The sequence below is a fragment of the Cervus canadensis genome, chromosome 1 (genome assembly GCF_019320065.1).
Source record: "Cervus canadensis isolate Bull #8, Minnesota chromosome 1, ASM1932006v1, whole genome shotgun sequence".
Lineage (NCBI taxonomy): Eukaryota > Metazoa > Chordata > Mammalia > Artiodactyla > Cervidae > Cervus > Cervus canadensis.
Window position 1 is genome coordinate 126,328,639 of NC_057386.1, and position 24,824 is coordinate 126,353,462.

Genomic DNA, 24,824 nt, shown 5'->3' on the forward strand with positions numbered 1-24,824 from the left:
TAATATTTGGAGAGAGGCGAGCATGCCCAAAGGTTAAGAATGTGCTCTCCCTTCTAACCACTTTTGAGTTTCCAGACCGGTCTTGTTGATGCGACTATTTCTTATTCATTTCCAGGTTGCGAAGGAAGAATGGTCTCAGACACTCTGGATCAACCTGAATGTTCAGTTTCTCCAGGAAGGAATTGAAAGTTTTCTCAGGTCCCTCAGAAAGCTGCCCCGTCAGGTCCGAAATTTATCGGTGGCCTACCACTTGGAATCGAAAATGAAGGCATTCAAAGACTCAATTCCTTTACTTCTAGACTTGAAGCACGAAGCTCTAAGAGACAGGTTGGTGGAGGAGCTTTTACTTCGAGATATGTCTTTGCTCAGATCTGATGACAAAGAACAAGATTCCAGCAGCAATGCAGGGCTAGAAATATACAAGTAATATTTCTCTATATAATATTGCTTCCTTGTAAAGTTCCCATCAAATTATCAACCACAGGAATTCTTCTATATCAATTCGACCTGGGTCGAGAGACAGAAAAACTGGATTCTCCTTCCTGACCATCTCTTTGTATGACAAAACCCAGTGATTCTATGTTTACTGCTTATGTGCTGGGTACCTGGCGTTCTGCCAGTCCAGTGCCATGTTTAACCTCCTTATTACATTCATTCCACATACATTGGACCATAAACGTGGGCAAATGTGAGCCTTCAGAGGAGGCCAGATTGGGCTAAGAGCAGCACTGCTGGTGCTGTGTCTGTTTTGCTCCTTCTGTTTGAAGTAGCCACTTGCCTTTATTGTGCTGTGTTTTTTTCATAACGCTCGAAACATTTGGTGGTTATTTAATTTGTAGATTTGTTGTATCGATCACTGCCTGTCTCCCCAGGTTGGTAGCAGTGTTCCCAAGGGCAGGGGCCTTACCTTTGAGCCACTCTGAACCCCCAGTTGCAAGCCCACTGCCTGAACAGAGTTAGTAATTGCTGAATATTTATCAAACACATGCATGCTCGTAAATTACACCAGGGTATCAAATAGGCTGAGTGATCCTCAGAGGCCGGGATCACCCATCTAGACCATGCAGAAACAGTTACCAATAAATGAAAAGTGTGTTTTCATAGGTGATAGTTAAGATGAGGCATCTAAGAAAGTATCTTCTAGATTAGGGGTCTCCCAAGCCCTGGGCCATGGACCAGTACTGGTCCCGGTCCAGATAGAAATCAGGCTGCACCGCAGTAGGTGAGCAGCGGGCGAGCGAGCAAAGCTTCATCTGTATTTACAGTCGCTCCCCATCGCTCTCATGACTGAGCGACTTTCACATGGACTGTAGTCCACCAGGCTCCTCTGTCCATGGAATTCTCCAGGCAAGAATCCTGGAGTGGGTTTCCATGTCCTTCTCCAAGGAATCTTGCTGACCCTGGGATCAAATCCGGGACTTCTGCATTGCAGGCAGATTCTTTACTGTCTGAGCCATCTGGGAAGCCCTTGGTTGAAGAGGGAATAATTAAACCCATCACTAAACTCAGTAGACATAAAGATTTTTGATGTGGATGCACCTTCAGGCATTGGAAAGAGCTTATGGAGAAAACAGGCGTGATTTTTGAAATGACTGAAACATTCACCTTGGAAAACATGTTTGCTATGGAACTTCACAAACACACGGATGTTCTCAATGAGATTGTGACATCGGCCATTAAAGAGATAGCCATTGAGAAGGTAGGACTATTTTTAGTTATAAAATAGCCTAGAAAAAAAAAGAATTTTTTTATTCAAACAGAAAACCTGTTTGTTCTGCTACCTATTATGTTTGAATAAGAAAGTATTATTTGTTCTAGAAATAGAATTTCTGCTTCAGTTAAATATTTTAATTTTTCTTATAGTTTCACTTTCAGCTTATTTACTAAAGAAATAATGTGTTCAAGGTAGAAAACTGAGAAAATAAATAAATCACTCATAAATTCTATGACCTGAAGATAAATTATTAACATTTTAGTGTATATTCTTTAATGCTTTGAAATGCCTATGCAGGGAATTCCCTGGTGGTCCAGTGGTTAGGGCTCTGAGCTTCCACTGCAGGGGGCATGTGTTTCATCCCTGGTTGGGGAAATAAGATCCCACATGCTGCATAGCATGGCCAAAAAAATGCATATACACATGTGTACACATATAAACATATACCCACACACACACATACACACTACGGAGATGTAAAAATACACATAGAAACACCCACATGTACATAAATACTATGCTCATATACATACATGCTCTCACATATGCACACATATAGGTGTACATAAACACTAATGTATCATTCATACATGCACACACACGCATGTACATATATGCACACACACACACACAATGTACACAGATACATACACCCACATGCACATATATACACATATCTGTGTATATATACACATACACATAATTATCAACAGGTAATTTTGGTTTTTGAACATGCCATGAAAAATAGACATATTTTTTGTAATTTTATCTTCTTGCTAAATGGTAAACACAGAGGCAGGATCTCATGAGCATGCAGAATGGAGGCCAGTTACAGAATTTAGACCCTGGCTCTGGCACTCAGCTGAGTGAATGTGGCAAGCCGACCCTTCTCTTGCCCCAGTTCCCACCTCTGCTAAAGTGTGGATAATAATTATCCCACCCTCGCTGAGATGCTTTGAGGACTAGAGGAGATGGTGTATATAGCATGTGCTTACCTGGCACAGAGCAAGTACTGGGTAACTGACAACTAGAATTGCCAGCTTATTTGGAACACTGACCCAGAACTCTGGGTTGAGGAGCTGATCCATGGCAAACTCAGGAAGCTGCTGTTGGGTTGGGGTTGTTTTTTTCAGCCCATGTGCCTGAACCATACTTTTCATATTCCTGACTAGGCTGTGAAGGAAATCCTGGACACATGGGAAAATATGAAATTTAACGTGGTCAAGTATTACAAAGGCACCCAGGAGCGAGGCTACGTCTTGGGGTCTGTTGACGATATCATCCAGTGCCTGGATGACAACACTTTCAACCTGCAAAGCATCTCAGGAAGCAGATTTGTGGGGCCTTTCCTGCAGACAGTTCACAAATGGGAAAAAACGCTTTCTCTCATAGGGGAAGTCATTGAGGTAAGAAAAAAGACACAGAAAAGATGGAAAGGAGCTGATTCATAGAAAGAAACTTTGTATGAGGCAATTTTGTGCTCAGAAACTAATGATCCTCTTTGATTTATTTTGAGGGGAGAGATGCATAATTAGAGGAGTGAATCTCAGTTTTTATTTCAATGAATGCATTTTTAACTAACAGGACTCCTCATTGGTGCTTTTTCATGTGCCCTTGTTCTTGTTTAATACTGTCCTGTTCTTGTTGCAAGAATGCTTTCATCTCCTATATCACACTGAAGAATTTAAGTATATTTAAAATCCTTTTCTGATTTCCTTCTACTTTTTATTTTCTCAAACTAGAATTTTCCTCTTTTTAGGGGAGACTCTCTTTCACGGGGTAGTGGGTTTTTCTCTGTGTGATTTTGATTTTTTTTAAGTCCATCTTGCATACATTTTTTTTTTTTTTTTTTTTGGCCTGTGCTCATTTCACGTTGATGTGTGTTTTTGCAGTTTTCCCAGCCTAGTCCATCATGTTGGGAAGCACCCAACCAGGTCTTATGTTAGTTGGTTTGGGGCTTTTCTGCTTTGTGTCCAGACCTCTGTGAGCAACCTAGGCTCATTTCACCAGTTTTGTGTGACAGCCTTGTTTTTGTCCTGAGACCACAGGCAGGCACCTTGTGTTAATATAGCTACACCCTAAAGCCTGGGGTGGGATGAACCCAGGCCTGGTTCACTAGCTAAGAGTGTGGTCAGGCATGGGCTTCATTCATTTGCTTTCTTTTTTAAAAATAATTTATTTATTTGTGATTGTGCTGGGTCTTTTTTGCTGCACGCACACAACTTGGCAACTAAACCACCATATGCACTTACTCTGCCCTCTTGCATGGAAATTCTTTTGACCTGAATTGATTTAAATCTGTCCCGTGTTAGGGTGGGATTTTACCATACACACCTTGAGGCACCTGGGAACCTGTGTTGATGATAATGTTGTGCATTTACAGATTTGGATGTTGGTTCAGAGAAAATGGATGTATCTGGAAAGCATCTTTATTGGTGGAGATATCAGATCACAACTTCCAGATGAAGCAAAGAAGTTTGATAACATCGACAGAATATTTAAAAGGGCAAGTGACTGGCTTCTATTTCAGTCTTGAAAGATGGACAGTAATCGGGGATACTTTTACTTGTGTATTTACATGTAGTATTTGGTCTATTTGTAGCTTCTGAATTTTTTCTGTCATTGTATGTGAATTTAATGTCTTCAGTAAAAATTTCTGTTTGATCTTAAGCCACCAGCATAAGGCACTACAACTTTTTTATTTTTACTTTTTATTATAAAAGTAATAGTTATTTAAAAATCTTGGGGAGATGTAGAAGAGAAGGAAAAGATGTGTTTTCCATAGTTTCATTGTCTTTAATATGTAATATTTTTCTTTGTATATGGGTTTAAGAACACAATTGTAATGATATTTTATGTGTGTGTGTGTGCATACTCAGTCTCTTAGTTGTATCTGACTCTTTGTGACCCCGCGGACTGTAGCCCGCCAGGCTCCTCTGTCCATGGGATTATCCTGGCAAGAATACCTGGAATGGGTTACCATTTCCTCCTCCAGGGGATCTTCCCAAACCAGGGATGGAACCCATGTCTCCTCTGGCTTCTGCACTGGTAGGTGGAGTCTTTACCACTGAGGCACCTCAGAAGCCCAATATTTTGTATAATTTCATCTTATAATTTTCTCTTCATATTGTGAGAAACATAGTTTGTATTATGAAGTCATCTGATAAAACATTTCAATGACTTTATATAATGTCTCAGTGAGTGGACTGACATTAGTTTAGTTGATTTATTGTCTAGTAACTGGGCATCCTGTTTGAAGTGAAACTCTTTGCATTCAAAAATAATTTGTCTGAAGTTTTTTTCCGTTTTTAGGATTAATATCTTATTATTGTTTATGAGTAAATCACCCCTGAAAGACTATGGTCATCTTAAAGTCCTTTCCAGAAAGGGTGGTACAGTGGGCACCGCTGCCAGTAGCCAGTGGGGTGAGGATTGCCACCCAGCCCACCTGACCTCAAAGCCCAGGTTCTTTGCTGCTCAGTGATGCTGTTGTATTCTCCAGTTATGAGCAGCCACCTCCCGTTTGGGGCTTCCCAGGTGGTAAAGAACCCACCTGTCAATGCAGGAAACATAAGAGACCTGAGTTCGATCCCTGGATCGGGAAGATTCCCCTGGAGAAGGAAATGGCAACCCGCTCAGGTATTCTTGCCTGGAGAATCCCCAAGGAAAGAGGAGCCTGGTGGAGCCTACTGTCCATGGGGTCGCAGAGTTCAGACATGGCTGAGGCGACTTTGCATAATACATCTGTATCATTTCTGTTTAGATTCCACATATAAGGGATGTCATATGATATTTCCCCTTCTCTGTCTGACTTACTTCACTCAGTATGACACTCTCTAGATCCATCCATCTTGACAGTTGTCCTCTTGACTTTATCCAGATCATGGGCGAGACTTTGAAAGACCCTGTGATCAAGAGATGCTGTGAGGCCCCCAACCGCCTCAGTGACCTGCAGAACATCAGTGAGGGTCTGGAGAAGTGCCAGAAGAGCCTGAATGACTACTTAGATTCCAAGAGGAACGCCTTCCCCAGGTTCTTCTTCATTTCCGATGATGAGCTGCTCAGTATCCTGGGCAACAGCGACCCGCTCTGTGTCCAGGAGCACATGATCAAGGTCAGCTCCCGGGGGCTCCCGTGGGAGTGTCCCCATAAGCTCTGTAATTGCAGCTCATCTGAGTCCACCGCACAGCTGGGTTCAACTCGGAAGTCCAAGACTGGAACACTGCTGGGGTTTTTATTTGGAACATAAATCTGATGAAATCCACTGTACTCTGAAGTCACACCAGCACTGAGCTGCTATTTGTTGTTCTTTTTCCACAGTCCCCCAAACAACATTTTTTGAGAAACCGAAACAATGCAGAAATATACAGGGATGAATATAATAACCAGAGAGACCATACAGAATAGTGGTTCAGCACATCCAGCCAGATTGTCTGGGTTCAAATCCTGGCTCTGCACGGATTTGCTGTGTGGCCTCTGGCAAGTGACTTAACCTCTCTGGTCATCAGTTTTCTTACCTGTAAATTCAGATAACTCCAATTCTACACATTTATAAAGATAAAGATTAAATGAGTTAATGTTTGTAAAGTACTTTGAACAATGCCTGCCTGAGGATGATGGCTAAAGAACCTTATCTACCACCCAGAATTGACACCCTTGTTACTGGTTAGTCATATTTGTCTCTTTTTTTTGGAAGATAAAATTATGGAGATAAAGTTGACATACTCTTTGTTTCATCCCCACTCACAATTCTTCTTCCACTTTCAAAAGGCAGCCATTATCCTGGCTTGGATGTAATTCCTTCCAGGCTGTGTTTTCATACTTTTACATAAATGTACGTGTATCCGTGAGTGATACTGAAGGGCAGGAAACACAACAGACAAAACCGTCTCTTATGACAGAGAGTTAGAGCATCGCCAGGAATAATCTTTGGTCAGCTCATCAAAGCCCTATGTTTAGTATCAGCCTAGAGGTTTCTCAGCCTTGACACTATTGGCATCGTGGTTGAGATATTTATTTTTTTACTGGGATGTAGCTGATTCACAATGTTGTGTTCATTTCAGGTGTGCAACAGAGAGTCAGTTATTATATACATTTAATGACTCTTTTTAATTGATTAATTAGTTTTTGGTTATGCGGGGTCTTCATTGCTGCTTGCAGGCTTTCTCTAGTTGCAGCAAGCAGGGGCTACTCTTTGTTATGGTGTGCAGGCTTCTCATTGCAGCGGCTCCTCTTGTTGTGGAACACAGGCTCTCGGCACATGAGCTTCAGTAGTTGTGGCTCGCAGGCTTGGTAGTTGCAGCTTGAAAGCTCTAGAGCGTGGGCTCCGTAGTTGTTGCACGCATCCTTAGTTGCCCCGTGGCATGTGGAATCTTTCTGGATTCTTATCCACTGTGCCACCAGGGAAGTCCATCCACTGTTTTTTAGATTCTTTTTTGGGCCAGACAGTTTTTTTCTCTCTCTGTGTGTATGTGTTTACACATACAGGGGTATGGGGTCTGTCTTGTGCATTGTAGGTTGTTTAGAAGCATTTCTGGCCTCTACCCAGTAGATGCCAGAAGCATCCCTCTCCAGCTGTGAAAACTGAAAACGTCTCCCAACAGCGCTGAGTGTCCCTGAGGGCAAAATCATCTATGATGGAGAGCATTGTAGAGCAATTACTTTATTTCAAATAAACAAAGTACTGAGGATCAATTGCTTAATACACTGCATACATGCCTGTGTGCTAAGTTGCTTCCGTCGTGTCTGACTTTGCAACCCCATGGCCTGTGGCCACCAGGCTCCTCTGTCCATGGGGATTCTCCAGGAAAGAGTACTTGAAGTTGCCGTGCTCTCCTACAGGGGATTATTCCCCACCCAGGGATCGAACCGGAGTCTCTTAATGTCTCTTGCATTGGCAGGTGCGTTCTTTACCACTAGTGTCACCTGGGAAGCAAGATTAATAAACTGTGTTTTCTTTAATTAATGCTGATTTCCTTCTCAAAGTATGAGTTATAGTTTGCATGTTTTCCTTTCTCAAAGGGAGAAGGCTTATATTCTGTTTCTGCTTTCATAAAGACATATTTTACTGTTGTAGAAAAATGTGTTGTTAGAAGTACTTTGGCTATTGGTAGCTCCTTTTGTAAACCTCTGGTTTTATTTTTTAAAGCTTGCTGTCTTTCTGTCCTCCTGTCTGATTTGCAGAGTGCCTTGTCTTATCTAGTGGGCCCTAAAAGGCTCATTTTCCTGAATATTACTCTGATTAGTAACGAGGATAGCCAGCAAATGCCAAGCATATGAGGAGCTGACATTTCATGCACATTATTTAATTTGATCCTTTGACTTCATTTTGTAGGTGCTGTAATTATGTTTATTTCAGACTGAGAGAGGAGAAGCAACTTGGTCAAACACACCTGATTGGACAGTGGGAGTCTTCATTCCTCATTCCTGGGAGGTCTCTAATTCCTCAGCCCTAGAGTGTTTAATCACCATGCTGTTCCGCTCATCCTGTGTTCAGCTGGCCCATGTGTCCAGATACCTCTCCATCCCAATGTACACCCCAGAATCTCAAGTGTGGGGAGAGAACCTTTCTTCTCTTTTTTTTATTTTTGTTCAACCCACCTCAGACCTTTTCACAGTGCAGATAAAAGGAAGTACCCAATGAACGTTTGTCACTGGGTAAAGAGATACCTATTTGGTGTGTGGTCTCTGATGCTGTTGCTGGCATCCTGGCAGCCCTGATGTGTGATGAGGCACTGCAGGCTGTTCTTTGATTCCAGAACCCAGTGAAGGTATTACAGGGTGGACTCTCCCACTGTATTGCAGATGTATGACAACATAGCACTGCTGAGGTTTCATGATGGGGACAGTGGAGAAAAACTGGTATCTGCCATGATATCAGCAGAAGGAGAAGTCATGGAGTTCCGGAAGATCATCAGGGCTGAGGGGCGTGTGGAGGACTGGATGACAGCAGTTTTGAATGAAATGCGAAGAACTAACAGGCTAATTACCAAAGAGGCTATTTTTAGATACTGTGAAGACAAATCCAGGTAGGATTGTATTGTGATTGTGTGTTACTTTTTTATATTAATAGTAATAAGGGATCAATTTTCAGGGTGTGGAGTAGATTGACTGACATTTCAAATGGTTTTCTTTCCCTGCCATAGCTAAATTAGCTGATGTATACCTGTGTTCTTTAAGGATTACTGTGTACAGCACTTCTCAAATTGTGGTCCATGGACTGGGAGCATCAGGGCCCCTGGGAGCCTGGTCAAAATGCAATTTCCTGGTCCCCACTCCAAACCTGCTGCATCACAAACTCTCAGGGTGGGGCCCCAGGAACTGGGTTTTCACAAGATCCCAGGCGATTCTGAGCTCAAATGTGAGAACCTAGTGCATGCATTGGAGAAGGAAATGGCAACCCACCCCAGTGTTCTTGCCTGGAGAATCCCAGGGACAGAGGAGCCTGGTGGGCTGCCGTCTGTGGGGTCGCTCAGAGTCGGACACGACTGAAGCGACTTAGCAGCATCAGTGACTCACCAGAAACCAGGTGCTCACTAAGCTGGGCTCTATGTGTAGGTTGATGGCAAAGTTGTTTCGAGAATAGTTGATGAATTTCAACCATTCTTTGATTTTGTGGCCTCAGAGCTTCCAGGCACCGAGCTGAACCATGCCTAGCTCTAGTCATGAAGAGGGCTGGCTTTACTATGTGGCTGAACCCAAAGCACACAGAGCATCTTTGGATAGCTTCCCAGGAGAGTTGTAGTACATTTGGCAGGGCCTTTATGACGATACAAAGTCTTTATTATTATGGGAACACTGTCCTCTTGGTTTTGCATGCTGCTGTTTTGATTTTGCAAACTGAAAATGTCTATTTAAATGAATTGTTAGGACAGAGCATAGTATTTGTCTGACTAGGATCCTGCTTTTTCTTGGTTCTGTGCCATGTAAAAAATGGGTTTAGCTCTTTATGTAATTGGGTGTATAGAGGTACATTCAGTGGTGTATTGGTAAACTAGCTCTCTGAGAAGAAAAGCTTTGATTTAGAGTGTATGTCAATTCCCATGGTGTAAATACTCTGCATGTCTAACTGAGATGCAAGCCCATTGGAACTAGTAATGAGAGAAGCAAGGTGCAGTGTAGCTTGTGTTGCCTGATGCCAGTTTTGGAGAAACAGCCCTCACACCCCCTTCTCTCCATTTATGTGCCTTTATACAGGTTTGTATGAGAATAGAAAAGAGTGCCCAGTGACACTCAGGAAATTATAGCAAGGAAGCATGGGAGGTGTGGTCAGAGATAATCAATCTTTTTTGTTGGAATTTTTAAAAATTTAAAATCTCTTATAATATGCCTATCATACTAAATAACTTTCAAACATCTGTAAAAACACATCTTTCAAGTGATGTGGCTTCTTTTACACAGCCATGCCCCTGTAACTGTTCACGTGCATGTCTCCATTGGCCTGGTGCTTTTTGATCTAACCAGAAGAGGTTTATCTCCTTTGTTTATTGGCTTCTCTTACTTTGTCTTCCCTATTCCAGATCAAAGAAAATTTTTTTAAAAAATTGAAGTGTAGTTGATTTACAATATTGTGTTAGTTTCAGGTGTACAACAAAGTGATTCTGTTATATTAATATATACATAAATATGTGTATTTCTGATTATTTTTCTTTATAGGTTATTGCATGATATTGAATATAATCCCCAGTACAGTTAGTCTTTGTGGCTTATATATGTGTAGTCGTTTGAATCTGTTAATCCTACACTCCTGATTTATTCTCCCCTACCTAAGTCCCTTCCCCCTTTGGTGAGCATAAGTTTGCTTTCTGTGTCTGTGACTCTATATTTCTGTCTTACTTCACTCCTTGTAATAATCTCTAGGTCTATCCATGTTGCTGCAAATGGCAATATTTCATTCTTTTTTATGGCTGAGTAATATTCCATTGTATTAGATTGTTTCCATGTCTTGGCTATTGTAAATTGTGCTGTGATGATCATTAGGGTTCATGTATCTTTTTGAATTATCATTTTCTCTGGATATATGCCCAGGAGTGGAATTGTTGGGTCATAGGGTAATTCTGTTTTTAGTTTTCTGAGGAAACGCCATACTATTCTCTATAGTGGCTGCACCTACATACATTCCCACCAACAGTGTAGGAGCATTCCCTTTTCTCCACTCTCTTTCCAGCATTTGTTATTTGTAGACTTTGTAATGCTGGCCGTTCTGACTGGTGTGAGGTGATACCTCATTGTAGTTTTAATTTGCAATTCTCTAGTAATTATTGATGGTGAGCATCTTTTCATGTGCCTGTTGGCCATCTGTGTGAAACAAATATTCTTTTGTTTTGTTTTCGGCCATGCTTATGGGATCCTAGTTCCCTGACCAGGGATTGAACCCATGCCCACTTCCGTGGAAGTGTGGAGTCCCAGAAGACTACTGGACTGCAAGGAAAGTCCCAGAAGAAATTGATTCTTAACAAGACCATTTTTAGTTCCAAGCCGGGGAAAATCTCATAAAGGCATGCTTTTCCTTTAGGGTCGACTGGATGCTCATGTACCAGGGGATGGTGGTGCTGGCCGCCAGCCAGGTGTGGTGGACCTGGGAGGTGGAAGATGTCTTCCGCAAAGTGAAGCAGGGGGAGAAGCAGGCCATGAAGAACTTCGGCCAGAAGATGCACCGGCAGATCGACGAGCTGGTCACCCGGATCACCTTGAACTTAAGCAGGAACGACAGAAAGAAATACAACACCGTGCTCATCATAGACGTGCATGCCCGGGACATAGTCGACTCTTTCATCCGGGGCAGGTGGGGACCTCCCGGGGCACTGGTGTCTTGAAACCTCTCCTGTGTCATCCTCTGGCCTCTCTCAGCATCTCTCCATCCTGCCCCCACCGTCCACCTTCTCTTCCATCTCAGCTCTCCCCCTCTTCAGTTATCCCCCGTTGCTCACCTTCCAGCATTCTCGAGGCCCGGGAGTTTGAATGGGAAAGTCAGCTGCGTTTTTACTGGGACCGGGAACCAGATGAACTGAACATCCGGCAGTGCACGGGGACCTTCGGCTACGGCTACGAGTACATGGGTCTGAATGGGCGGCTGGTTATCACGCCCCTGACGGACCGGATCTACCTGACGCTCACTCAGGTGACTGGTGGCCGGGCTCTTGTGGGGATCATTCACCTGGAGTCATGCGTTTTTTCTCTGGGTGTGACGATAGTAATTGTGATGGTGTACTGTGTTGAATGGACTTCCCAAGTGGCTCAGTGGTAAAGAACCTGCTTGCCAGGGTAGGAGATGTGGGTTCGATCTCTTGGTTAGGAAGATCCTCTGGAGGGGGAAATGGCAGCCTGCTCTAGTGTTCTTGCCTGGGAAATCCCGTGGACAGAGGAGCCTGGTGGGCTACAGCCCATGGGGTCGCAAAGAGTCAGACAGGATTGAGCACGCAGGCACTGGTTTGAACAGTGTCCTCCCCACCCCAAATTCATGTCTGCTCAGAACCTCGGATGTGACCCTATTTAGAAATAGGGTCTTGGCAGATTGAAGTAGTTAAGGATTGGGATTAGAGCCCTAGTACCAATGCCTGGTGTCCGTGTAAGAAGAGGAGAGAACGCAGAGACACAGGGAAGAGATGTGAAGACAGAGGCAGAGACTGGAGAGATGCAGCCACATGCCAGGGAATGGCTGGAGCCACGAGGAGCTGGAAGAAGCCAGGAATGAGCCTCCCTTAGGGTCTTTGGAGGCAGTGTGGCCCCGCTCACACCTTCATTTCAGATGTTTAGCCTCCAGAACTGTAAGAGAACACATTTCTGTTGTTTTAAGCCAGACAATTTGGGGTACTTTGCTATGGCAGCCCCGGGAAACTAACGCTGATAGTAAAGGATGTCATTCTTTAAAAATCTGTAAAGGAGGTTCCATTTGGAATATGACATACTTGCTACCTTTTGTGATTCGGTTGTTTCAAGTTCTGGTGGGCCCTAAAACCACCCTCAGTTTCAATAGTTTGCTAAGAGGAATTACAGAATTCAGTAAAGCCATGTGGTCATGGGTGTGGTTTTTATAGGGCTCCCCAGGTGGCTCAGTGGTTAAAAAAAACAAAAACAAAACCAATCTGCCTGCAATGTGGGAGACGTGGGTTCAATCCCTGGGTCAAGAAGATCTCCTGGAGAAGGAAATGGCAACCCACTCCAGTATTCTTGCCTGGAAAATCCCATGGATAGAGGAGCCTGGTGGGCTATGGGGGTGGCAAGTAGTTGGACATGACTTGACTAAACAGAAGCAGCAACAACAGCAACATGGTTTTTATCGCAAATGGATACAGATAAAAATCAGCGATGGGAGAAGGGAGACCTAGGTCCAGCAATGGGACAGGGTCTAGGAGAGACCAGATCTAAGCTTCAGTTTCCTGTTCAATTCAGCGTTCCAGAGAGCATCATTTCCTCCAGCAAGTATGTGTGAAGTTCTGCTGCCCAGGGAAGCCCACCGAGCCTTGGGTTTTAACTAGGGGCTTGTCATGCATACAAGACTGACCCCTCTAAATGACTGACCTTAGTCTCCAGACCCTCTCGAAGTTGACCTGCTGATGCCACGTGATCCAGGGCTTTCACCATAAATCACATTGTTAGACTGTCCGGTATGGCCCGAGGTCCCCAGATAAACAAGGATTCTCTTCTGAGGCAGAACATTCAGGGGCCTTAGAGGTCAGCTCCTAGGATCTAAAGACGAAGGGCCAAACCTTTCTTTGGGCAAAATGAATCCTTCCCTGCACATATGTCCATGTTCCCATGAGCCTCAGTTCTGGGAACTGCTAGGCATTGTCCTCAGGGTGGGTACAGTATCCAGCATGTTGTGGAGTCCTTGGTTTACTGGTCCCTGTATAACAGGGGGTGGGGGTGGAGTGGTCACTGGAGGTCAGTGGAGGTCAGTGGTCACTGTCAGAAAAGGTGAGTGTGAGCTGGTCCATTACCATTTATATATTCCACATAGATTGTCACAAACTGGTCATTGACAACCTCTTTCCTTCCATGGCAGACAGCACATGTTTTGCATTTGACTTCTGACAGGCACTGTCCATGTATCTGGGTGGGGCTCCTGCTGGCCCAGCAGGTACGGGGAAAACGGAGACCACCAAGGACCTGGCCAAAGCCCTGGGCTTGCTCTGTGTGGTGACCAACTGCGGCGAAGGCATGGATTACAAAGTAAGGACCTGGTGTCACTTCTTCCATCCAAAGATTAACCAAGCCTAACCCTGCTTAACTTCCAAGGTCAGATGAGATGGGATGCTTTCAGGATGGTACAGCCGTTGATACCCTGGCATCACTTCTGGTGTCATCTTCCTAGGCCAAGAGCTCAAAGGAGGACATGGGGGAAGGCATTTTATCTCGTATGCTTCCAAGAAATGACATAGCGACAGCTGGAGGAATATAGTGGGAAACCTCTCACCGTCACAGTCTGGGAACTTGGATGTATTTCTTTGTTAGCGGCATGTAGAGCAAGCGTCTCAGACTAAATGCCCGCTGGAGTCAGGTGGATAATGTAAATGAGTAAACAGCAGACAGACGGTAGAGAGTGGTGGCGACTGTTGGCCAAACTCGTCTCTGCCAATCTGATAATCATCGTTTGCTTTTAATTTAGAAAATTGTATCCATACGCGGATTGCTTGTGATTTTAAAGATGAAAATTGCCCTTGTCCTGACATTCCTTTCATCCTAGGCCGTCGGGAAGATCTTCTCGGGCCTTGCTCAGTGTGGGGCCTGGGGCTGCTTCGACGAGTTTAATCGCATCGATGCCTCCGTGCTGTCAGTCATCTCATCCCAGATTCAGACGATAAGAAATGCTCTGATCCATCAGTTAACTACGTTCCAGGTGAGGATAAGTGTGAAGCTGGCCCAGATCCTCCCCAGGATGGGAACGTGTGATGGTGGACAGTCATCTATGTAGAGCAGGCGCCCCCTAGATGTAGATTTGCCCGACTTCTGCTTTCATGTGGAGATAATTGGGTTTTCCCAATTGATCAGCATCTTTGATAATTAAGTACTGTAATAATCTAGGAACTTCAAACATGGGGGCTCCCTGATGGTCCAGTCATTAAAACTCAGAGCTCCCAATGCACGGGGCACTGGTCCAATTTCTGGTTGGGGAACTAGGATCTTGCATGCTTCATGGGGTGGCCAAAAAATAAATTTAAAAAATTTACAGACATATGACTGATAGAGACAGGTAGGGCCATATTCTCAAATAAATGAAGTGTAAGGTCCCCTTTCAAGGTCAAAAGATGTTCTTAATGACTTCCCAAATTTGAGAAAAAGTGACTTAAGAGAAATCAACATTCCACTGAATCAGAATGTCTTCAGTATAAATTATTGCAATGAACAAGAAATTTTGCCTTCAGACCCAGTAAAATTAGGGCATTATAATGACCAAGTTTTTTTTAATGTCATCTTGGATCAATAAGAACCATTTCTTTGGACATTTATTTTTTTGGCCACACTGAAGCATGTGAGATCTTAGTTCCCTGGCCAGGGATTGAACCCACACCCTCTGCATTGGAAGCATAGAGTCTTAACCACTGGACCCCCAGAGAAGTTCCATGACCAAGATTTTTAGGGTTATTATTAAAGTCAAAAGGCAATTTTAATTTTCTTTTTTGAGATTATACTAATCTCTCCCTGTCCAACAATACATTTGTTGACTCAAGTTTGGGACATCTGCTTTAAGTTACATCAGATGAAAATGGATCAGAGTTTGGAGAAATGTGATCTTATGTAATTTAGGTGGCCCAGGGTGCATTCTCCTAACAACAGGGCCTAGAATGGCTGAACCGTTTCCCTACCCTGAGGCCATCTGTGGTCCCAACTGGCTCTACCGTTCCTCTGGCCTCTGGCCTTGCTCCTGGGTGCCCCTGCAGCCTTGTCACTTTATGACATTTGCTCTACAGACATATCAGACCCTGGGACACCAAATGCATCCCTATCTGCCTGAAATTATCCTTTTTTCTCCTTCACCTGAAAACTCCTATACATCCTTCAAGGCCCCACAGAGCCTCATTGGGAGATCCAGGAACCAAATTCAACTTGGGCTGTGAGGACTTGTTGCAGGCCCCTCTGCGACTACCCCAACTGCTTTTTCCCTGGACCTCAGTGTTGCTGGTGGTCAGAGGATTATGTAAAGTGGGTCGTATTAAATGAGGATTCTAGTGAAGGCTCTAGATGAATTTCTATTCATTAGTTCTGAAACATTTTAGGACTGAGCTCACTACTGCCGTGGGAGACACATTGAACCTGCAATGCATTTGGGTTTCTAGAAGCTGTGTTTTTTTAAGAGTAGGCCTGTCGTCATCTCCAGGGATTGCTCTGGGACTCACATGAGACATTGAGGCATGGATGACGGTGGTCTCAGTGCAGACTTGGGAGATAAGACTGCGGCCTCCATCCTTCAGGGAGCATCCTGTCAGAGGCAGCCTGGGCCTCATAAAAATAAGAATTCTGCTTTCTGTCTGTCTAATGGGTCATTAAAAGAAACAAAACAGTAAAATCTTAGTAGAGAGGAAAGTTGAGACAGTTGAAATTCACTGAGGCTAAAGAGATTCAAAATATAGAGATTTCTGTACCTTGTCAGTCCTTGGAGCACCTGGAGGACAAAGGCTGGTTTCTTAAAAAAAAAAAAAATATATATATATATATATATACACACACACACATTTATTTATTTATTTGGCCATGCCAGGTCTTAGTTGTGGCACGCAGGATCTTTAGTTGTGGCATATGAACTCTTAGTTGTAGCTTGCTGGATCTAGTTCCCTGACCAGGGGTTGAACCCCAGGCTCCCTCCATTGGGAGCTCAAAGTCTTAGCCACTGGACCACCAGGGAAGTTCCAAGTCTGGTTTCTCAAAGGTTGCTGAGGTGGGATTCTGGTGGGAAAGGTCTGGGTGGCACCCAGGCAGCCAGATGGGGATAAAGGTGGGAATAGGAAGAGAAGTGAAAACATGAATGAAAATCTACATTGTGCGAAGTGATGGGCTGGGTGCTCTAGACTATGCTGTCTCATTTAATCACTACAACCTTGCAGAGAAGGAGATGGAGACTCAGAGGGAGTAAGTGACCAATTGGAGGTCATGCAGCGCCTCAAATCAACCCCAGGCTGCACACTTTTCCAACATCAACTACTTCTTAAGTCAACAGACCTGGATTCAGATCAGAGTTTGGGGGTCGACTGAGGCTTGCCCCCCAGAACATTGAGGTCATGAGCATGAGGACTCTGCATTTATCACTGGGAAGGGGCAAGACACAGATGATGATGTTTGCTTTTTATCCACGAAAACGAGTAGCCACGTGGCTCCCCAGGCCTCCTTTCCCCTGGCAGGCTGGCCGGCAGCATAACCCTTCCTTCCTTTGCTCTTGTCCACTAGTTTGAAGGGCAGGAGATCTCCCTGGACTCCAGAATGGGCATCTTCATCACCATGAACCCTGGCTATGCGGGCCGCACGGAGCTGCCCGAGTCGGTGAAGGCGCTCTTCCGGCCGGTGGTGGTGATCGTGCCGGACCTGCAGCAGATCTGCGAGATCATGCTGTTCTCCGAGGGCTTCCTCTGGGCCAAGGTGAGGCCCCCTCCACAGTGCCCTGTGGCCCTGAACCCCCCCTGAGTCTGCGCTCAGACTGGGGCCTGGGCCATTTTCATTCTGTGTGACTCTTCAAATGGTGTTGCTTGGTCTCTCTCCCTCCCTTTTTATTTATTGATTAAACAATGAATGATGGATGCTTTGGGAACAATTAATTTTTTATATTCATTTTATTTGTTAGGCTGCACTGGGTTTTAGTTGTGGCATATGGGATTCCAGTTCCCTGGTCAGGGATTGAACCCGGGCCCCCTGCGTTGGGAGTGTGGAGTCAGCCACTGGACCACTGAGGAAGTCCTCTCTCTCCCTTTTTAAAATGACAACTTTCGTTTTGGGAACCATTGGACTCACAAGAGGTGGGAGCAGGAGTCCAGAGAGTTTCAGGGACCCCTCATCCAGCTTCCTGCAGTGATACCCTCACATCTGGGAAACTTAAGTGGACACAGTGCTATTAACTCACATATCGGCTTTATTTGGATTTCACCAGGTTTCACCTTCTCTCTCTCTCTCTAGTGTGTGTGTCTAGTTCTGTGACATTTAATCCTATGCACAGAACAACTGGAGTCGCAATCTGGACACAGAACTGTCCCATTATCACAGAGAAACTCCCTATGTCGCCCCCTAATGGTGGCACCCTGCCCCCAACTCTAACTCACGACTGCCCGTCATTCTCTATCACTACAATCGCATCACTTCTAGAATGTTCTATGCATGAAATTATACAGCGTGTAACCCTTTGAGGTGGGCTCTTTTCACTAAGCCTCATGCCCTATGTGACTTAAAAATATATTGTTATATTTAAAATGGATAACCAACAAGGACCCACTGTATAGCACAGGGAACTCTGCCTAATGTGAAGTGGCAGCCTGGATGGGAGGGGAGTTTGGGGGGGAATGGAGACATGTGTATGTGTATCTGAGTCCCTTTGCCTTCCACCTGAAACTGTCACAACGTTGTTAGTTGGCTATACTCCAATATAAAAATTAAAAGTTCAAAAAATAAAGTAAGCTTATGAGCAAAAAAAAAAAAAACTTTTCTTAACAAAAACAAAAATATATAGGGTTAATGCCTTTATCATGTCTTAAAATGTATATAAAAAGATTGTACACATACATTTCCACAGAAGGTTTTGGAAAAGGTGCAAAATAGCAAATATTTTTTAAAATAAAAGATTGTTAGGTTGCTTCTCTGCAATTTTTTGGTGAAGGCTCTTATTGACAATCCTCTTGTCTAGGTTTTGAGCCAGAGAGGAGAGATCTCTGGTTCTCGGTTTTCATGTGCAAACTCCCCATGCCATCCTTAGGGACAAGCAGGTTTTGAATCCTTGATGTAGACCAGGTGAATGACTCATCCTCAAAAATGATTACAAGAAAACTTTAATAACACATTTAGTTCAAAGGAAGCCAGTTTCTGAGTGTAATCGCCATGATTTAAAACACTAAATGAATTCTGTTCTTCAAGGCGGTTAAGATTTTCCTTGGCATTCAAGGACTGTCATCCAACTTTGCTAAGGCTGGTGTACTTTTCAACTACGTCCTAGTTAGTCATTGTGAAAAATGAAGGTCCCATCCTGGTGTTTGTTACAGGCAAGAGCATCTTGCTTGTATCTGTTTGTAGAGCAGCTTCATCCGAACATCTTTATGTCACTTTTCTTTCTGTCATGATGTTCCAGTGTTTTCAGGACATTTCCTTCATGTATTTTTTCAATATCTTTTATCACAAAAGACTCTGGCCAAAAAGATGACTGTCCTGTATAAGCTGGCCCGGGAGCAGCTCTCCAAGCAACATCATTATGATTTTGGACTCAGAGCCCTGAAATCGGTATTGGTGATGGCTGGTGAGCTGAAGAGAGGTTCTTCTGAGCTTCGGGAGGTAGGGGCCACGTGCATTAAGTTCTCTGGGTTTTTATTTGGTTCACGAGTATTGAACGAATGCTGGGATGGAAGTGCCAGGGAGCACAGGTCAATCAAGAAAAAGCTTTCCTTTTTTTATATAGTTTTATTTGTTTAAGTCTTTCTTTTCTTTTTTTCAAACTTTAGTTTTGGCTGTGCTGGGCTTCATTGCTGTACAGGCTTTTTCTCTAGTTACAGCAAGTGGGGGCTGCTCTCTAGTTGCGGTGTTGGGATTCTTATTGCAGTGGCTTCTTTTCTTGTGGAGCACGCGCCCTAGGGCTTGCAGGCTTCAGTAGTTGCGGCTCCCAGGCTCTGGAGCACAGGCCCAGTAGTTGTGGCAGATAGATCTAATTGCTCCATGTCAGGTGGGATCCTGGACCAGGAATTGAACCCGTATCTCCTGCATTGGCAGGTGGATTCTTTACCACTGAGCTACCAGGGAAGCCCAAGAAAAAGCTTCATGCTTAGCTGTCACTTCATTTACCTGTCTGGCCTTCATTTGGTCTCTCCTTCATTATATTGTTCTCTTCTAATTTGACTTATTATTGTCAAGTTTAGTGTCTTCACAGCACCAAAGTTTGTAACACGCCAATGATAATAATCCATCTACAATTGCAGGGTGGTGAGATGGAAGGGTGGGGATGAACAAAATTCTCAAGAAAGCATGAACATGAGTTTTTTTTTTCTTCTTTGCAATAAAAGCCAGAGGAACAGTCATGTTTCTTTCACATGGGGCTTCCTCCAAAACAGAGCTCAATGGATGCTACTCTGTGGGCAACAGACTCATGTGTTCCTCCAGAAACTACCTGCAGTGCTCTGTTTTATATTTCGTATAAGATTTCATTGTCTATTTCATAAGACTATTTCTAGACTAGCCTTGGGGTCTTCTGGAAACATCTCTGAAGACATGTGTTTCATTCCATGCAGGATGTGGTGTTGATGAGGGCCCTTCGAGACATGAACCTGCCCAAATTCGTGTTTGAAGATGTGCCTCTCTTCCTTGGTTTGATCTCTGATCTGTTCCCTGGACTAGATTGCCCTCGGGTTCGCTACCCTGATTTCAATGATGCCGTGGAACAGGTGCTTCAGGAAAATGGCTACGTCATCTTACCTGTCCAGGTAAAGCGGTGCTGAAGATGAGAGTTCACTGACTTTCCCTGGGTCCTTTCCATTTTTTTTTTTCATTGAAAAAAAATTGTAAAATGCACATAAAATTTCCTGTCTTAACCATTCCCCACCTTTACCCCCATTTTTTATTGTGATAAAGTACATACAACATAAGATTTACCATCTTATCTTACATCTTATCCATTTTTAGTGATGTTAGGTATATTCATGTTGTTGTAAAATAGATCTCCAGAACTTTGGCATTTTGCAAAAGAGAAACTCTGTTCCCATTAAATGATAACTCCTTATTTCCCTCCCTCAGCCCCTGGTAACCTCCACTCTATTTGACTCCTCTGGGGATCTTATATGAGTGGAATCATACAGTATTTGTCCTTTTGTGTTTGGCTGATTTCACTCAGCATCATGTTCTCAAGGTTCATCCATGTTGTAGCATGTGTCAGAATTCCCTTCCTTTTTAAGGCCTAGTAATATTCCATTGTATGTATATATCACCTTCCAACTGGTGTAATGTGATTAGATAAGTATTTTTTTGGGGGGTTCAATCATCTAAGGTTTTCTTCCTACCCTCCCTTTTTTCCCCCCAGAGTCATACTTACAAAAAAATTAAATTAGATATTACAAATAGAATTTTGATCACCTGAAACCTGTGAAGTTGTATATGTTGTCTGTAGGCCATAAATTATTGCCCAAGTGTTCTGCTGAATGTGTCAACTCCCCAAGCTGCAGGCTCGGAGTGTCTGCATCTGGATGGGCCACCTTGGGGTGTCAGGCTGCCCAGAAGCCTCAGGCAGGGGCAGTGGGTACCAACCATAGATGAGAGAGCCCTTTGCAATTCTCCTGGCCTTGATGGTTTCCTCTACAGGGAGTTGTTCAAAGAGATGTGTTTTTTGGTTGGGAATGTAAAATGGTGTAGCCACTTCAGAAAAGTCTGATGGTTCCTCAAAAAGTGAAACTTTCTGTGAAAAAGTTACCTTGCGTGCATGCATGCTAAGTCTCTTCCGTCCATGTCTGACTCTTTGCAACCCTATGAACTGTAGTCCTCCGGGCTGCTCTGTCTGTGGGATTCTCCAGGCAAGAATACTGGAGTGGGTTGTCATACCCTCCTCCAGGGGATCTTCCCAACCCAGGGATCGAACCCAGGTCTTTGACATCTCCTACATTGGCAGGAAAGTTCTTTACCACTAGTGCCACCTGGGAAGCCCAGAGTTACCATATGATACAGCAATTTTATTCTTAGGTATAAACCCAAGAGAAATGAGAGCATATTTATCCACATGAAAACTTGTCCACAAATGTTCGTAACAGTGTTATTCGTAATAGCCAACAAGTGGAAATAATACAACAGATGAAGAGATAAACATAATGTCATCCATCCATATAATGGAATATTATTTGGCCATAAAAAAGAATGAAGCACTGACACAGTGCTTGTGTATATAAGATGGTAGTGTATAGCATGATACTAAGGGAAAGAAGCCAGACACCCAAGACTACATACTGCACGATTCCATTTCTATCATTCCATTTATATGTTGAGAATGGGCAAATCCATAGAGACAGAAAGTGTGCACTTGGAGCTGGGGGCAATGGGCTTGGTAGACATGACTAATGAGCACAGGGGTTTTATTGGGAGGGTGATGAAAATGTTCTAAAATTGAATGTCATAATAGTTTCACAAACTTTCAAACATATTAAAGCCATTACATTGTTGAAACCACTTTAAATGGGTGAATTGTACAGTATGCAAATTCTAGCTCAATAAACCTGTTTTTAACCAGAAGGTATGTTTTAACCCAGCTGCCAATGTTTGTCCCCCAGGTGGATAAGGTGGTTCAGATGTACGAGACCATGTTGACTCGCCACACGACAATGGTGGTGGGGCCCACAGGAGGGGGCAAGTCTGTGGTCATTAACGCTCTGTGTCAGGCCCAGACCAAGTGAGTAATGGTGTCTGTGGGGGGGGTTTGGTTGCCAGGGTGATTTCATGGTGAGATCGGTGGTATATTACTTAGTCCCTCTTTGTTCTCTGATTTCCTGGGAGATTACATTGGTCCCAAATAGCCCCCTTTAAGCCCAGAGCATCTTTTTTTTTGGGGGGGGGGAGTCCTCAGGGCTTGTGGGATCTTAGTTCCCTGACTAGAGATGAAACCCATGCCCCCTGCAGTGGAAACGTGTAGTCCTAACCTCGGGACTACCAGTGATGTCTGAAAACCAGAGCATCTTAACTTGTTCCATTGCTGATTTAGTTGATATATTTTAGAAGGCAAAACAGTGAGCCTTTTGTCCATCAGGCTGTAAATAGGTTTATTTATGAAATGAGTATTTTACCAGCTATCTTATAAGGATGTTTTGAAAATTAACTTAGGTTGTATTTTCTTGATGTTCAGATTCCTTTAAAATCAGTCAGGACCCACACCATTCTGCGACACTATTATGGTATCAGAGTGGCCAAAAAGAAAGTCACCTCCCTAAATGCCTTGTCATCGCCAGCCTTGCAAGAACTGTGTCTCTTGAAGGAAAAAGTGACCTCACACTCCTAATATAGAATGTCACAAAGACCTGTGGTGAATCAATCAATACCCTTATACTGAAAATGAGTTTTCTGATTCTCACTTTTCTCCTAAGCAATCACTTCCCAGGTGGGTGCTAGTGGTACAGAACCCATCTGTCAATGTAGGAGACAAAAGAGACTTGGGTTTGTTCCCTGGGTCAGAAAGATCCCCTAGAGAAGGACGTAGCAGCTCACTCCAGTATTCTTGCCTGGAGAATCCCATGGACAGAGGAGCCTGGTGGGCTATAGTCCATAGGGTCGCAAAGAGTCGGACACGACCAAAGTGACTTAGCATTCATGCAATCACTACATTGCAGAAAGATTTCAATACATGCTGATATTCCAGCAAAAATCTAAAACAAGCATTATAATTGTTGTGACTTTACCATTCTAGATAGTCTATAAAATCTTTTATAGTTTATAAAAGTTTATAAAATGGCTGTGTCATTTCTTCATGTTCCTTCTTATATTTTTCATGAGAAAACCATTGGACCGTGGCTTACTGATTGTAAGGATTTTATTCCATAGCCATCCTGTATTTATTCTTTAATTAATTCATTATTAGATCATTTATGAAACTATTATATATAGATGTGAGTATCAGTATGCCACTATTATTTTTGTTTACTTACTTTGTTAATTATGAACTATGGTTCATGTGAACTTTAGTTTTCTGTGGATGAATTAATCCCCCAGCACCATGGGAGTTTACAGGCATTGTAGTGGGAAATACCCCTATATACCCCTACATGTAAATCTAAGTGATTTATAAAAAAAGCAACACAGGGTCTTCCCTGGTGTTTCAAAGGCTAAGACTCCAAGCTACCAATGCAGGGGACCCAGGTTTGATCCCTGGCCAGGGAACTAGATCCTCCATGCCTCAACTAAAAGAACCCGTGTGCTGCAACTAAGACCTGGCACAGCCAAATAAATAAATAAATATCTAAACAATAACAACGCTGAGTGGATGTCATTCTATTAACACAAGGGATTGCACATCGTGAGTTCAAAGGTTTTATGTTACCCTGATGACTGTTACCTCTTATACACTAGTTGTGAAATATTTACATAAATATGCCATATGCACGAATATGTAAATACACAGAGATGAAATATACATGAAGGTTAGCATCTGTTGCCCCCCAAAATCAAAGCCGTGTTATCAGTTCAGACCTTGCTTATATTGGGGCCACATGTCTGGTGAAAGGTGGTTCCCTTCCCTTTGTTAGTCGCTCAGTCGTGTCTGACTCTTTTCGATCCCCTGGACTGTAGTCCACCAGGCTCCCCTGTCCTTGGAATTTTCCAGGCAAGAATACTGGAGTGGGTTGCCATTCCCTTCCCCAGGGGATCTTCCCCATCCAGGGACTGAACTCAGATCTCCTGCATTCACGGGCAGATTCTTTACCATCTGAGCCTCCAGGGAAGCCCTCCCTTGACTTTAGTAAAAACCATTAACAGAGAATGGGAAGCCCAGTGCAGGGGATGGTTGGGATGGTTTGCATGTTAAATTTTGGATCGGATCCCAAATCTAACCCCCTACATGAGTGGCCTGTGTTGTTCTAACGCGCTGAGTCTGCCTGAGTCCTGGCTGAGGCTTTTCCTTCTATGTAGGCTTGGGCTGGTGACAAAGCTGTATATCCTGAACCCCAAGGCTATGAGTGTCATAGAGCTGTATGGCATCCTGGATCCCACCACCCGAGACTGGACAGATGGGGTGCTGTCCAACATCTTCCGGGAGATCAACAAGCCCACGGATAAGAAGGAGCGAAAGTGAGTATCTGTGTAAGGAGGGGAGAGCCTGGGTGGATTTGTAATGAATTAGCCAAAACTTACAAGTAAACAAGTGATGTGTAGTATTGTAGTTTTGTGATTGGAGGCAGGTAGACTCAGGAGGCTCTGCTCGTGAAGCTCTAGGTACCACTCAGCACTGTTTCTGTCTTATCTAATTTCT

General features: G+C 43.6%; 1 protein-coding gene across 2 annotated transcripts in view; it reads left to right on the forward strand.

The window, feature by feature from the left end:
* DNAH10 (dynein axonemal heavy chain 10) overlaps positions 1-24,824 on the forward strand; it is a 166,133-nt gene that overhangs the window by 59,151 nt on the left and 82,158 nt on the right. For both annotated transcript variants that reach the window (XM_043442362.1, XM_043442368.1), the window contains 15 exons: positions 116-327; positions 1,546-1,699; positions 2,887-3,120; positions 4,098-4,220; positions 5,595-5,828; positions 8,519-8,742; positions 11,229-11,498; positions 11,651-11,834; positions 13,751-13,885; positions 14,400-14,552; positions 17,096-17,284; positions 19,028-19,174; positions 20,122-20,313; positions 22,141-22,259; positions 24,485-24,643. In XM_043442362.1, the coding sequence (XP_043298297.1) occupies positions 116-327; positions 1,546-1,699; positions 2,887-3,120; positions 4,098-4,220; positions 5,595-5,828; positions 8,519-8,742; positions 11,229-11,498; positions 11,651-11,834; positions 13,751-13,885; positions 14,400-14,552; positions 17,096-17,284; positions 19,028-19,174; positions 20,122-20,313; positions 22,141-22,259; positions 24,485-24,643 (2,729 nt within the window). The remainder of the gene's footprint in view (positions 1-115; positions 328-1,545; positions 1,700-2,886; positions 3,121-4,097; positions 4,221-5,594; positions 5,829-8,518; positions 8,743-11,228; positions 11,499-11,650; positions 11,835-13,750; positions 13,886-14,399; positions 14,553-17,095; positions 17,285-19,027; positions 19,175-20,121; positions 20,314-22,140; positions 22,260-24,484; positions 24,644-24,824) is intronic.